Below are 14,741 nucleotides of genomic sequence, written 5' to 3' on the forward strand. Positions count from 1 at the left end.
CAAAAAGACAAAAACCAAGTCAATTTTTTTGGATAGGTCAAACTTGCGTTCGCACCTCTTTTTGTATATCATACATCTCCTCAAATAATTAACATCAAAATATAAAAAGAAACAAGCAAGAAAGAAGGAAAGTCACAAGTTCAAAACATACAGCGAGCAGGGAGGGGCAACTGGCGAAAAAGGCGACTTTTTGGATAGCAAACTTCGACAGCATATGATAGATATTGAATATTGACCGATAGAATTGGTTTCCACAGGTTTTTATAGATGAAAGAACGGATTTTTGCTCGGAAATTGATTTTGAAAAGGCTTTTGACTCTGTCGATTTTTGGGCGCCCCTCAAGGATCCGTTCTAGGGCCGAAGGACTTATTTGCCCTTCTTGGCCTTGATCTTACGCATGTAGGCAACTGGCGAAAAAGGCGACTTTCTGGATAGCAAACTTCGACAGCATATGATAGATATTGAATATTGACCGATAGAATTGGTTTCCACAGGTTTTTATAGGTGAAAGAACGGATTTTTGCTCGGAAATTGATTTTGAAAAGGCTTTTGGCTCTGTCGATTTTTGGGCGCCCCTCAAGGATCCGTTCTAGGGCCGAAGGACTTATTTGCCCTTCTTGGCCTTGATCTTACGCATGTAGAACTCGAGCTCTTTGCCTTCCAGGACGTAGCCGTCTACACGGCCGCACTGGCCTGGTCTGCTGGCCACACACGCTGCAAACAGAGGAAAACAATCATCATTAATATAGGACTATTATAATAATAGTGCTTATTTATACTGCTCGAATAGGACTGAAAAGTCCCTTTACTCCAGCAGTAGGCTAGTACTATTGAGGTCAAATTCTCAAATTATAATTAAAAGAGGATAAAAAAGACTATAGGTACTTAGGGGAATATGGAGTAGGTTTTTGTGGACTTATTTTGGTACACACTTTGTAAAACAATTAAAACGTTAATGGTGGATTTCACGAATGACTTAATGAGAGATTTCACTAATGGGAGAATTTTTAACTTCCAAAAAAGATTTTTTTTGTAATCCAAAAGAGAGGGGGAGTTTTTAAAAGCTCCTGTTTGGGTCATTAAAAATTCTCCCATTGGTGAAATCTCTCGTTGAGTCATTGGTAAAATCTAACATTAGAAGAATTTTAGAAATGGTAAGAAGAGCACTTTGCTTTTTTTATAACCACATACATTAAAAATGTTTCAAAATATTGTGAAACAGTTTGGAAGATAGCGCGCCTGTCTTGTAAGCCCTAGATCACGGGTTCTATTCCCACCGGGGGGAAACTTAATGTTTAATAGATAAGGCAACCAGAAAGTCCAAGTCTAATTTGTGTCAGCAACGAGGAATTCCACAGTTTGTTTCAACATCGTGATAGAAGAGTCATAAGCTCGACTTCTGAGAATTCTGCCGTGTCATCATGCACAAATTTGACCAGAACTTTCCAACTCAAGTACAAAGTTGAATTGGTTTTTGACATTTTCAACACTAAGGTCAATTTCTCAAATTATAATTAAAAAAGGATAAAAAAGACTAGAGGTACTTAGAGGGAAATGGAGTAGGTTTTTGTGGACTTATTTACTTTGTAAAACAATTAAAACGTTAATGGTGGATTTCACGAATGACTTAATGAGAGATTTCACTAATGGGAGAATTTTTAACTGTCCAAAAAAGATTTTTTTGTAATCCAAAAGAGAGGAGTTTTTAAAAGCTCCTGTTTGGATCATTAAAAATTCTCCCATTGGTGAAATCTCTCGTTGAGTCATTGGTGAAATCTAACATAAGAAGAATTTTAGAAATGGTAAGAAGAGCACTTTGCTTTTTTTATAACCACATACATTAAAAATGTTTCAAAATATTGTGGAACAGTTTGGAAGATAGCGCGCCTGTCTTGTAAGCCCTAGATCACGGGTTCTATTCCCACCGGGGGGGAACTTAATGTTTAATAGATAAGACAACCAGAAAGTCCAAGTCTAATTTGTATCAGCAACGAGGAATTCCACAGTTTGTTTCAACATCGTGATAGAAGAGTCATAAGCTCGACTTCTGAGTATTCTGCCGTGTCATCATGCACAAATTTGACCAGAACTTTCCAACTCAAGTACAAAGTTGAATTGGTTTTTGACATTTTCAACACTAATGTCCTACAGGATTCTAACGTTTTGTGTTGTTTTTATAGCCTGCTTTGGCCTAAGGGACCTAAGGAATCTGTCAGAACTTTGGGAACTATCACAAATTTCTAGCAATTAAAATACATCTTGTAAACTTGGTACTATCCAAAAATGTCGGCCCATAAAAGTGGTGAGATCAGAAAATAAAGGCCAAGCCTGCAGTCCCAGTTTTTCGTGCCTTATGAATCTTTATTCCTTCAACCTTCTCTCAGTTTCAACTTGGCTATGTTTTCTCTTCGGATTTCACGTTTAATTATTTTTTTGAGTAGGGAAAACATAGCCAAGTTGAAACTGAGAGAAGGTTGAAGGAATTAAGATTCATAAGGCACGAAAAACTGGAACTGCAGGCTTGGCCTTTATTTTCTGATCTCACCACTTTTATGGGCCGACATTTTTGGATAGGAACTTGGCCTTTTTTTTTCACATTTGTGTTTTTGTGGGGGATCTCACTCCTTTGGTGGTGGTGGTGTTGTTGTTGTTGTTGTTGTTGTTGTTGTTGTTGTTGCTTTGGGAACCATCACAAATTTCTAGTAATTAAAATACAATACATCTTGTAAACTTGGTATAGTATTGAAACTTTTCGATTTCAATTGGGAAAAAAGTCAACATTTGTGTCAGCAACGAGGAATTCCACAGTTTGTTTCAACAGCGTGATAGAAGAGTCATAAGCTCGACTTCTGAGAATTCTGTGATGTCATCATGTACAAATGTGGACGAATTTAACCCTGACTATGACTAGGTCCTGATCCTGATGGGACAACCTGGGCAATCACGTGCTGTTCCCGGTCCCACTCAGACTGGATAAGGTTAATGTGAGGAGACGGGTAGCTTATCCCCGAATGGAGGGTGGAAACCCCCGTCACTACAAAAACCCTTGGCAGTTATACAGGGGCCGGGGGCCACAAAGTTATCTTGGGCCGGGGGCCACAAAGTGAGTTTACACTCGGTTCAAGTGTAACTTTCGGATAAAACAATCTGATATTGATTTTTTTTTTTTTTTTTCAGCCAATCAGATTGCTCGAGCTGGGATTAAAACTTGAACGGAGTTTAAACTCATTTTGTGGCCTCCGGCCTTGGAAAACTCATTTCCTTCTTACCTAGAATACGTCCGGTCTGGAACTGTTCCTCAATGGCCTGCTCTACTTTGGCGGCGTTTTAAGGGGTCAAGGTATGAAAAATGTTGAAAAACAGAAAATCCTTCATAACTCCGCCCCTGTTGAAAATCGGATCTGTCCAGATAGCTTTTTCTGGTAGCCCTTTAGGTCCTGCATCAACCCTTAAGCGTTGTACAGTCGTTCGCGGGACACCCTGTATATCTCCGGAACTACTATTAGGTATTAAGAGCTCAAATTTTCAAGGTATGTTTATATACCTTACCTAAATATGTGCCTTGAATTTCAAAAGTTTATCTTTAGAGGAAGCCGATCTATGAAGGTGAGGAAAACCTGCCGAATCGGTTCGTGTAAAGATACACAGGCGTGCTTACTGGAACTTGGCCTGGCGCACTGCCGTGCGCTCAGATAGTATTGAAACTTTTCGATTTCAATTGGGAAAAAAAGTCAACATTTGTGTCAGCAACGAGGAATTCCACAGTTTGTTTCAACATCGTGTTAGAAGAGTCATAAGCTCGACTTCTGAGAATTCTGCGATGTCATCATGCACAAATGTCGACAAATTATTTTGATTTTTGTCAATTTGCTTGTGAAATTTCCTTACTTTCCCAGTCTCCATGAAATTTCCCAACTTTTCCCGGTTTTCCAGTCTGGTAGACAGACACCCTGTTAGATCTGACAGGTACGGCCGAAAAGGTGCGTCTAACAAGTCTACCTGATATCTGGTGAACACACACTACCAGGTAGGCCTGACACGCGGACCTGATCAGGTGTACCTGTCAGGTCTACCTAATAGTGAGTACCTGGCCTTAGCAGTTATACACTAGTTTAACACCTTAGGCCGTTGGGTCACTAAGTCAGTTTAAACTCGGTTTAAGTTTAACTCTCGGATTAAGCAAATCTGATAGATTGGTTGATTTTGGTTGATTTTTAAAATTTTCAGCCAATCAGATTGCTTGCTTGAACAGAAATTGAAATTTAAACGGAGTTTAAACTCACTTTGTGGCCTCCGGCCTTGGAAAACTCATTTCCTTCTTACCTAGAATACGTCCGGTCTGGAACTGTTCCTCAATAGCCTGCTCTACCTTGGCGTGCTTCTGTCTCGACTTGTACTTCTTCACGACCTTCTTCGATCTCTTCTTGTTGAGAACGGCCTCCTCAGCCTCCGTCTGAAAAAACACAAATATAGAAAAACCGTTAAAAAAATCACCAAAAGACCAAACAGTGTAAATTAGAGAGCTCAATATCGGCGTAGGAAGTTAAATAATAAGTAAGTGAAATCAAAACAAGAAAGCTTCACCCAGACAATTAGTACCTACTTGGGGAGCTTAAAAGAATAAAAGGGCGCGAGTTCGATTCCCGCCCGCGACGAACTTTATCAGATAACGGATAACTTTCTTCTTTTCTGTCCAACTTCACTTCAATCAGGCAAATAAGACCCGTGTTTAATTACAGTTCCCTCAACAAACCGATTGGAAAAAAGTGAAACAAAAAAGTTTCGGCCACAAGAGTAGTAAGTACTTTAGGCTAAAACCAGAGTGGAGCGGAGAGCAAAGAGATTCTTGCTCTCACGTCTATGCGGTTTAAATTCGTCGCTTCCTACTACGCGCTATGCTCTCCACTCCAATGTTTTTTGCCTTTGGAAGACAATGAAAATAAGGAAAGCACTCAGAGTAACTATGAAAACACACTCAGGGGTGCAAGACTGGGCGTGGGACGTCAAAAACTGACGCCATCCACTAGAGGCGTCAAACAGATTACCACTTGTTTATCGTGCCGTCTAAAAAACACAAAAACCAAGTTTTACTTCGAGGGGAAAATAATACAGATTGCTACTTGTTTATCGTGCCGTCTAAATAAAACACAAACACAAAAACCAAGTTTTACTTCGAGGGGAAAATAAAACACATTACTATGTACTTGTTTATCGTGCTGGAATGAGACTAAACAAGTCCCTTTACTCCTGCAGTCTGTTGTGTACCAAACAAACATTAGAGAGTTTTTACAACCAAAAGTAGCGTCCCGTTGACTGAACTATTTAACATTATTCGACGAAAACTCGTTTCTAGTTTCTAGGCATGTGCAGAAACGAGTTTTGGTCAACTTACGTCTTCAATTGTCACTTAAGTTAAGCAGTGCAAAAACTCTCAAAATGTGCTTAAAGGGGTGGGACACCAAAATTTTTGGGTGGCCTTTACCCCAGCAGTTTAAACAGAGCCTTGTGTATTTTAAGGCCAGTTGAATAATACTTGGGACATAAGAAGAAAGAAGACCTCTATACTATTTGGGTGGGTAGGAGAGCACTCAGAGTAACTATGAAAACACACTCAGGGGTGCAAGACTGGGCGTGGGACGTCAAAAACTGACGCCATCCACTAGAGGCGTCAAGCATCATGAGGTTACAGTTATCATCATAGTGCTAGGAGGAACTGAAAACTGCTGAGAAAATAACAGAATACAATATTTGTAATCCTACTCCAAAAGGACCAAGAAGTTCCTTTACCCCAGCAGTCTTGACAGGGTCTTTTGTATTTTATGGTTTCAAAATAAGGAGTAAAAATAATAAAGACCTTAGATAAAATGGCTTTTCCTGCAATCGGACCCGGTACCTCCGAATGCAAATCCCGTGGTTTGTATTTGTTGGAGTTTTTTTCTGAAATCTATGGACAAAAAGTTCCCTCAGTGCCTCAGTACGTGCGTTTTGATGACAATTCAGTATCCTTTTGGCTTGATTATGAAACATAATCACTTTACTTCATTTGACGAGTTTTACTTTGATCATCATTATTGTCAACTTTAAGAGAACTTACAAACTAGGGAGCACGTGATTTCAGCCTACACATAGTGATCTGTGTTTTGTCTCCTTGCTTACCCATTATTAATTAATTTATTTAATTTTGACATCCTTTGTAAATACTTTTTTACTCAAGTTATATATAAAAAAGTAAGTATTCATTTTTATATATAGGTAACTTAAGTAAAAAAGTCCTTGCTTACCCTCTTGGGGCGAAATATCTATTATAGGTATTAATACTTTCATAGTCCGTTATTATTGTTCTGGTTCTACTTCTTATTCTTAGCTGATGTGTTTTGGTGACAATTCAGTATCCTTTTGGCTTGATTATGAAATATAATCACTGACTTATTTCATTTGACGAGTTTTATTTTGATCATCATTATTGTCACCAAAACATAACTCAATAATTTTATTTTTTTCTTTTTTAAATCTTATATCATTAAAAAATGAATAAATAAAAAACGATGGTTTTCGAGTAAAGGTGGGGGTCTCGTAAATTAGAACACATTGCCTTTCGGCACACATAAAGCCTTCCTTACCTTTGTCCTTAGAAACAAATTAGGTAGGTAATTTAATATTAATAATTAACATAATGTGTAGATACAAGCGATTTTTTCACAGGCCATTCAGAACGTTAGAGGTGAAATAGTTTTGTATTGATATTCATCATCGGGACGCAGCTGCGGCTCAATGAAGTGCCGCAACCGCGTCACACAGGCTATTCAGAACGTTAGAGGTGAAATAGTTTTGTATTGATATTCATCATCGGGACGCAGCTGCGGCTCAATGAAGTGCCGCAACCGCGTCAGATTATAAGGGCTCATCATTATAGCTTGTGAAAACGACAAGGGCACAAACGGCCCTCTACTTATCTCTTACCGTTCTCTAGATATTTTGTTTACAGACGGACAGACAGACAGACACACAGACAGACACACAGACACACCCACGGACCAATGGCTGAAACTTTGGATTCCTCTACTTAAACACTCGTTCTTCATTCACTAGTTAGGCCTTTAACTTCAGAAAGCTTAACTGCATACACAAAAAAACCACTCCGAAGGGTTAGATGTGGGAGCGAATAGCCCTAAAGGATGGGTTGAGCTACTACGAATCTACTAACTTCAGGATTTGCATGTTTTAACCTCCAATTGGCAAAAACGACCCTCTACTTAAACACTCGTTCTTCATTCACTAGTTAGGCCTTTAACTTCAGAGAGCTTAACTGCATACACAGAAAGACCACTCCGAAGGGTTTGGTGTGGGAGCGAATAGCCCTAAAGGATGGGTTGAGCTACTACGAATCTACTAACTTCAGGATTTGCATGTTTTAACCTCCAATTGGCAAACAGAAAACGTCAAGTCCCATTTGTGTCAGCAACGAGGAATTCCACAGTTTGTTTCAACATCGTGTTAGAAGAGTCATAAGCTCGACTTCTGAGAATTCTGCGATGTCATCATGCACAAAAGAACGGGCTATCACCATTTAATGTGTAAGCAGACCGTCGTTCTAGCTTCATCATTGAATTCAGAAAAGTCCAGAAAAGAAAAATTGTCCATAAATCCACAACGGTTTGCACAATTTTGATTAAATTTGACCGACATGTTTAAAATTTAGTAAAATATGTAACTCAAGGAGGACATCAACATTTCCTCCTTAGATTTTAGGCTCAATTTTGAAGAAGGCATCAAGACAATTCAGTATCCTTTTGGCTTGGAATCTTATATATATCTTATATTATAAGAACGAGATCCATTCACAGTTCACACACTGATCGCTCTATCTCGAGAACCACAACACCTAAAAACTGAAATTTGGTAGGAATATTCCTTTTATGGTCCAGGTGTGCAATAAGAAAGGATTTTGCGAAAATCTAAACCGATCCTGAGATATGATCAATTTTTGATCGCTAAAATCACATTAAGAAATACACAGAGTGCAGAGACTGCGGGAGAGAAAACTTTTCCTCGCTCGCCTAATATTTGAGTTTCGTTTATGTTTTTAGTTTGATAAATACAAGTTCGGCCATGCCTTTTCCACAAGTTTGGCCATGCCTCGGGATGAACTAGCGGGATTCCGGAGCGAAGCGACGGAATTCAGCTAGTATAAGATAATCACAGATAAGAGAAAAATATGAAAATTCAGCTAGTAGGAATATAATCACTCTAATTTCAAACGAGATTAATTTTCATCATTATACAGGGTGTCTACCAAAATGGAAAAATAAAATTCCCTGACTTTTCTCGGTTTTCCAGTCCATTTTTTCCAAATTTCCAGTCTACTTTTTCAAGATTTCCCACCCTATTCCCACTGCGTCACAACAGATTTTTTTTTTTTTCAAGTAATGTTCCCAAGCCTGTTCAACATTAATTCTCCAACCTTTTACAAAAAGCCCACTCTGTGGCTTAGATGTAGGGGCAACATCCCCAAAAGATGTGGCTATAAAGCTTCTACGAATCAGTTGGGGTGGCCATATTACCTGCCGATTGCCATATGACTTGCGTATGACCAATTGACCATATTATTATTTGCCGGTGGCCATATTAGCACCTTCTCCTCTACATAGTATGCATTCTGTGGATACATGATGGACATGGCTCGTGTATTGTATGGATGCCAATTTTAATTTGAATCAGAAACGTACGGAATTATCTTAAATATTAATTCTTATACTTGAGTACAATGAGAGTTGTAGTACGACAGTCCAAATCTAAACTCATGCATTACAGAGCCATCCACTCACTATCAGGTAGACCTGACAGGTACGGCTGAAAAGGTCCGTCCGTCAGGTCTACCTGAAACCTAATGAGTATACACACTATCACAGGCAGACCTGATCAGGTGTACCTGTCGTTAGGTCTACCTGACCCAAAACAACTGCATTTATTTATTTATTTTTTTTCCAAAGCGCGCCTAACTTGAAATCAACCGCACTATATGAATTTGAAATGAGGAGGCATATAACTTTAAGATTTATACAATACCGGAGCATCTCAGCAGTATTATCACGGGATAGAAAATGATAACGCTCTGATAACGCGAAACTTGGAAGCTGTTAATTCGTTACAATTTCGTTATTTTCGTTATAATTCAGGTGGAAAGCGCGTGCCTTGAACGACAAATTACAACTTACAAATGGAACTGAGTAACTGACACTGTAACCTATATTTCCTAATTAATACTTAAACTTTCTTGAAATACTTAAATACCTGATACTGTACACTGTACAGTCACTTGATCTAACTTTTTTTGCAATCTGGGAGCTCTTTCTACTCGCCCTAACGTCAAATTTCACTTTTACTGGTGAATTTCTTGTGAATTTGCTAAACGTTCTTTTTCCCCAACTTTTAGTGAAATTTGTAAAAAAAAGAAAGCAAGAAAAATCTTTAGAAATCTTTTTCTTTTGTTTTAATGTCCTCAAACATGTTTGTAACCGTTTTCTCTGTCCCTTTTCTCTGATTTCAGACACCCGTAACCAGCAGTGACCATTAGTGACTAGCCTCCAACCTGTTCAACCCAGAAACACCAACACAAATCCGTTCCCATCCATCCCCGACCGCGGCCAAATCACCATCACAATGGTGGAAATGTGTCACCCGTGGCCCACCTATCAGGGGTACCGTCAAAAGGTGATTATCCGTCAGGGCTTCACCAGAGTGGACGTTGGATTCATGAGATCCCGCCCTGATCTGCTCTATATCAAGGATATACATGGAGGGATTTATCTCGTGACCTACAGCGCAGTGCGGTATTGAGGCCGGAGACTGATTTACAGGTAGATCGGCCTGTGGATTCATTCGATCCCCCCCTGATCTGATTTACGGGGAGATCGGCCGATTTCCGATACCGATATCTTGGGAGTTCACCCATGACGTTATTACGAGAGTCTGGATCGAGAATCGAGCCTTGTGGACGCCTTTGGCTCGTCAGCTTAGTTAGTATGGAAGGCAGTCTGCCTTCGAAGTGTTAAGATTTGGCGTGGCTGCCTGGTAAGCGCTAGGTCGCGATTTCCGCCCAGGGGTGAACGTTATCCTAACAGTTAAGGTTCTCGAAACGGCCAGCTTTCTCAAATATCTTGTCCCCCGATTTCGGGACGATAAGACCTCTGTTGTTACAGTTCTTTCTCTTTTTGATACAAAAGCCTCGCAGAATATGACGTCAGAAATGATCATTTGGGCAAGGGGCGAGATCATATATATACTTACTGAAAGATCAAGTAAACTAGTAGAGATGCCTAGCTCAAACAGAAGATACCTATATAGGCTAGGGAGATACCTAAATATGATAAAGATAGATTTAAATGTAGAAACAACTATGGTTCATCCAGATCAATGTGATAGCAATGAGTCATCAACCCAAAATGAAGGAACCAATCAGATTGCAGGAAATCCTTACATTGTTGCAATTGAGGTAAAGGTCTATTTTTGATAAACTCTCTCTTTTAAAATGCAGAGGTAGCTCTAAGTTCAGAGGTTGGATTCCAGAACAGGTAAGGTGGATATCGCCTTACCTGACTTTGTTTCACTGTCGGAGGACCTCCGACAGTCGGAGGAAGCACTGTGCAATATACCTTCCCCTTTTAAAGATTCTCTACCATTGCACAAATGCACATGTGACATGTTTGGCAACAACGCCTATTTTTTTTGCTGCCACATTGATCTGGACACACTATAGGTAGGTTAGATACCTACCTAAATGATACCTAGAATATCTTCTATTGAAAGATTGAAACTAGTACAAAACAACGGAAGTGATGGAGAATAGAAAATGGGCTATTCGTGTGTTCTCTTTGAAATTCTAGATCATTTTAAATTGTAAATTATTGTAATATTGTTTGTAAATAACATTAGATTGATTCTTGGCAGAAATAAAACAAATACATTTTTTATACTTTGCATTAAGACATGCTTCAGTTCATGGCGGTTTTTATTTTGGCAGAATTTTCTATTGTTCTGTTTAATCCAACCAGTGGAGTAGCGGTGGATTTTGGATCTGGAGGTTAGTGGTTCGAATCTAAGTCATAAGAGTTAGTTAGTGTGGTTAAAAAAAAATATGACGAGCATGGTTACTTTAGGTATTCAGTCGCAATTCCATTTTTGGCTCTTCTTTTTCTTCTTCTTCTTCTTCTTCTTCTGCCTTTATACCTATTCTTCTTCTTTTTCTTTTTTGCTAATTTGCAAGATTGCAGGGGCACCTGTAATGGCTTCTACATGAAAACTAATGCCCACTTCCTGTTGTCAAAATGTTCTCGATTCCTTTTTTGTTGTTCAAATATTCACCCACCTATTTTTTACCTATTTTTGACATTTCCTTAATTAACCTGGAAAACCCATTGACAGTTTCCTGTGTCATGAAGGGATGGTAATGCCGCTTCCGTTCAAACCGAAGTAACTAGGTAGGTAGGTATAGGTAAAGGGTACCTTTTTTATGGCAGACAAGAAAACAAACAAATGTAGGAAGGAATTTGAATTGTTTTAAGCATAAATGCTCGTCACACATATGGTTCCCTGCTTTACACTACGCTAAATTTTGTGACTTGACTTGGACTCGAACCACCAACCTCCAGATTCAGAGTCCACCTCGCTATCGACTGCACTACTGAGGTTGGAGAAAACAAACAAATGTATAAGGCAACTTCCGAACATTTCTATACAGCCCGTGCCTCCAATAGCCTCTACACATCAAGTACTTACGAGTAAAACACATCGTCAGATAAGTCGTTATGTTTATAATGTCATTAAAAACGTACGATAAATTGGCAACAAACAAAAAACGTCAAACCAACAACGGGGCCATTATTATTTATTTATTTGCTCTTCTTCTTTCTGCTTCTTCGTATTCTTCTTTGCCTTCATCTTCTTCGTCGTCTCCTCCTCTTTCTTCTCCTCCTCCTCCTTCTTCTGCTTTTGCTTTTTCTTTGATTTTTTCTCCTTCTTTTTGTCTTCTGCTGCTTCTTCTTCTACTTCTTGATCTTTTTCGTCCTCCTCTTCTTCTTCTTCTTCTTCTTCTTTATCATCTTTAACGACTCTCATTCTCACACTAATAGCTTCTTACGAAACGATCGTTACTGTTTTGGCAAGCCCCTGTACCCTTCTTACGAGTAAAACACATCGTCAGATAAGTCGTTACCTATGTTTATAATGTCATTAAGAACGTACGATAAATTGGCAACAAACAAAAAACGTCAAAACAACAACGGTACCATTATTATTTATTTATTTGCTCTTCTTCTTTCTGCTTCTTCGTGTTCTTCTTTGCCTTCATCTTCTTCTTCTTCTTCTTCTCCTCCTCCTCCTCCTTCTTCTGCTTTTGCTTTTTGTTTTCTTCTCCTTCTTTTTGATCTTTTTGTCTTCTGCTGCTTTTTCTTCTTCTACTTCTTGTTCTTTTTCTTCCTCCTCTTTCTTCTCCTCCTCCTTCTTCTGCTTTTGCTTTTTCTTTGTTTTCTTCTCCTTCTTTTTGTCTTCTGCTGCTTCTTCTTCTTCTTCTACTTCTTGTTGTTTTTCTTCCTCTTCTTCTTCTTTATCATCTTTAACGACTCTCATTCTCACACTAATAGCTTCTTACGAAACGATCGTTACTGTTTTGGCAAGCACCTTTTCGTTTTCTTTTGTGAACAATTAAATTTTGCAACTCGTTTTTCGTTCGAGTTGCCAAAGAAGTAATTCGTTGAGACTTTTGTCGTGAAAACGCGGGGTTTTCAAATTACGCCTATATTTCGTTGACTTATTGAATCATTGATTGAACTCAAGAAAAGCTAAACTTGAATCGCGCCGCGTGCTGATAGATTTGAAGGTCTGCAAAAGTCAGTACGGCTAGGTAAACATTGTGTGATTCGTATTCGTATATCTAATTTTTCGTATATCGAATATAATTTTACCAGTTTTTTTTATTTATTTTTATTGACGCAATTGGATACTGCTCGGCGGGTGTACCATACAGAATTACAGACGCTTGTGTATGCGCTAAGCGCTATTACCTACCTCGTAAAACAGGTGTATGGCCTATATGTATTGTAGGTATACTAAATACTAAAGATGTTTATTGTAAATACATATACCTATACCTACTTACCTACGTATGGCAACAATTTTATTTAAAATTTATTACAAACAAAACTATCTATATCTACTTATGTACGGTGTATGGCCTACATAACTTGGCAAAATCAATGTCATTAGAGAATAACTTGTGAACGTTCAATGAATAATAAGGTCTGTCAATGTGAGACCTAGTTTTGGTAACCTAGAACACCTGATTTAAAGCTAAGACGGTAGGCTAAGTGATTTACTGATGGTAGGTACGATAAATGGACAGCATCAAACAGAAAAGAACCACCTATAAGGGAAATTGCTCTATGGATTCTGGGTAGTTATACGAAATGTTTTCACACTCTGAAATTCTGAATTGCATCAGTGATGGTAAAAATAAAACAATTATTTTCCTGTAAAAAGAAAACAATGATAAATAAAGAACTCACAAAAATTAGCGTTTGACAAGAGATTGGACCGAAAAGTAGCTAGGTTTGTGATGTTTTTGGTTAAAAATTAGTGGATGTTTCACTTTTCCCAAAAGAGCATTAGCCACATCCACTAATCAGGTACTTTTAAAGAGTTTTTAATGCCACTGTAAAACTGCTGAGGTTTTTACTGACAGCTAAAATGATTTTGAGATGTCTGGCAAGAAGTTACTATCTTACCCATAGGTAAGTAAGCTGTAAGTATTATAGACAAACATATTACCTACTACCTATTTACCCGTACCATACAGCCATATGGTAATAATGTCATTAAAGCTATACAGATATTAAACCCCTATAGCCACCTGCAGCGATAGTAGAATGTATGAGACGCCTGGATATAAGCTTCTCTGAGGTAACTCTTACTTTTGTTTGAAGTCCTCCAGCTAAAAGAGAACTTGGTTACAACTTTCTTCAAGTAAATGCATTAATACCTATACTTATGTACATTTCTTCGGGTAAATATATGAAATGATACATTAATATGTATCTACATTTCTTCAGGTAAATACTTTTTATAACAATTTAATAATACTCTTATGTGTCTACTTACAATACATATATAGGTAGGTACTTATCTGGAAGTAAATAGGTAGGTACATGGGTAGGTACCTATGTTTATTATTTACATAATCTTCGATTGTATAGAGTGCAATACCAATGATAATAGTCTTTGGAAACTCGTCTGTATTATAGGCGATAGATATGCAAGTGATGGACTTGTAGTTAATATTCATACTTACCTTGTTCGTTAATATCCATACTTGCAAATGAATATAATCAGGACGTCCAAAGGTGTGAAAATACAAAATTACAGGTGAAAATATGATCATGTACCTTAGACTTTACAGAAGAGGTTTTGAAGCTAAAGAAAGTTATTATCAGAAATCATGAACGGCTAACAGCAAAGATCTTTTACAGATCTGACAGCAAATATCTTGTACAGATCTAACAGCAAAGATCTTGTACGGATCTAACAGCAAAGATCTTGTACGGATCTAACAGCAAAGATATAGTACCGATGGGTATGGTAACTGCATTTACTTCAACAGCTTTTCGTATTGTCCTTTGCAGTTGATTGTAAATTGAAAAAAAAAAAAAAAAAACACCAAGCTAAAAAGAAAAAGACCTATACCTGTACC

The 14,741-nt window shown here is 38.2% G+C and overlaps 1 protein-coding gene across 1 annotated transcript; it reads right to left on the reverse strand.

The window, feature by feature from the left end:
• Window positions 1-19: 19 nt before the first annotated feature.
• Window positions 20-9,880, reverse strand: LOC108252555. The gene is made up of 4 exons (XM_026824537.1): window positions 9,687-9,880; window positions 4,325-4,524; window positions 624-715; window positions 20-385 (listed from the first exon to the last, which is right to left on the reverse strand). Exons 1-4 carry the CDS (start codon window positions 9,878-9,880, stop codon window positions 368-370), a joined length of 504 nt encoding a protein of 167 aa, XP_026680338.1. The 3' UTR covers window positions 20-367.
• Between the last annotated feature and the right edge of the window lie 4,861 nt (window positions 9,881-14,741).

This window comes from Diaphorina citri, unplaced genomic scaffold (assembly GCF_000475195.1).
Source record: "Diaphorina citri unplaced genomic scaffold, Diaci psyllid genome assembly version 1.1 scaffold607, whole genome shotgun sequence".
Lineage (NCBI taxonomy): Eukaryota > Metazoa > Arthropoda > Insecta > Hemiptera > Psyllidae > Diaphorina > Diaphorina citri.

What these genes read in the sequence shown, in the direction of transcription:
- LOC108252555 (XM_026824537.1), bottom strand. Translation starts at nt 9,880, where the DNA reads ATGAATCCACAGGCCGATCTACCTGTAAATCAGTCTCCGGCCTCAATA. An exon ending in ACGGTACCCCTGATAGGTGG is followed by an intron (nt 4,525 to 9,686) that starts GCCACGGGTGAC and finishes GCCGATATTGAG; the next exon opens with CTCTCTAATTTACACTGTTT. An exon ending in CCAGACCGGACGTATTCTAG is followed by an intron (nt 716 to 4,324) that starts GTAAGAAGGAAA and finishes CTCTGTTTGCAG; the next exon opens with CGTGTGTGGCCAGCAGACCA.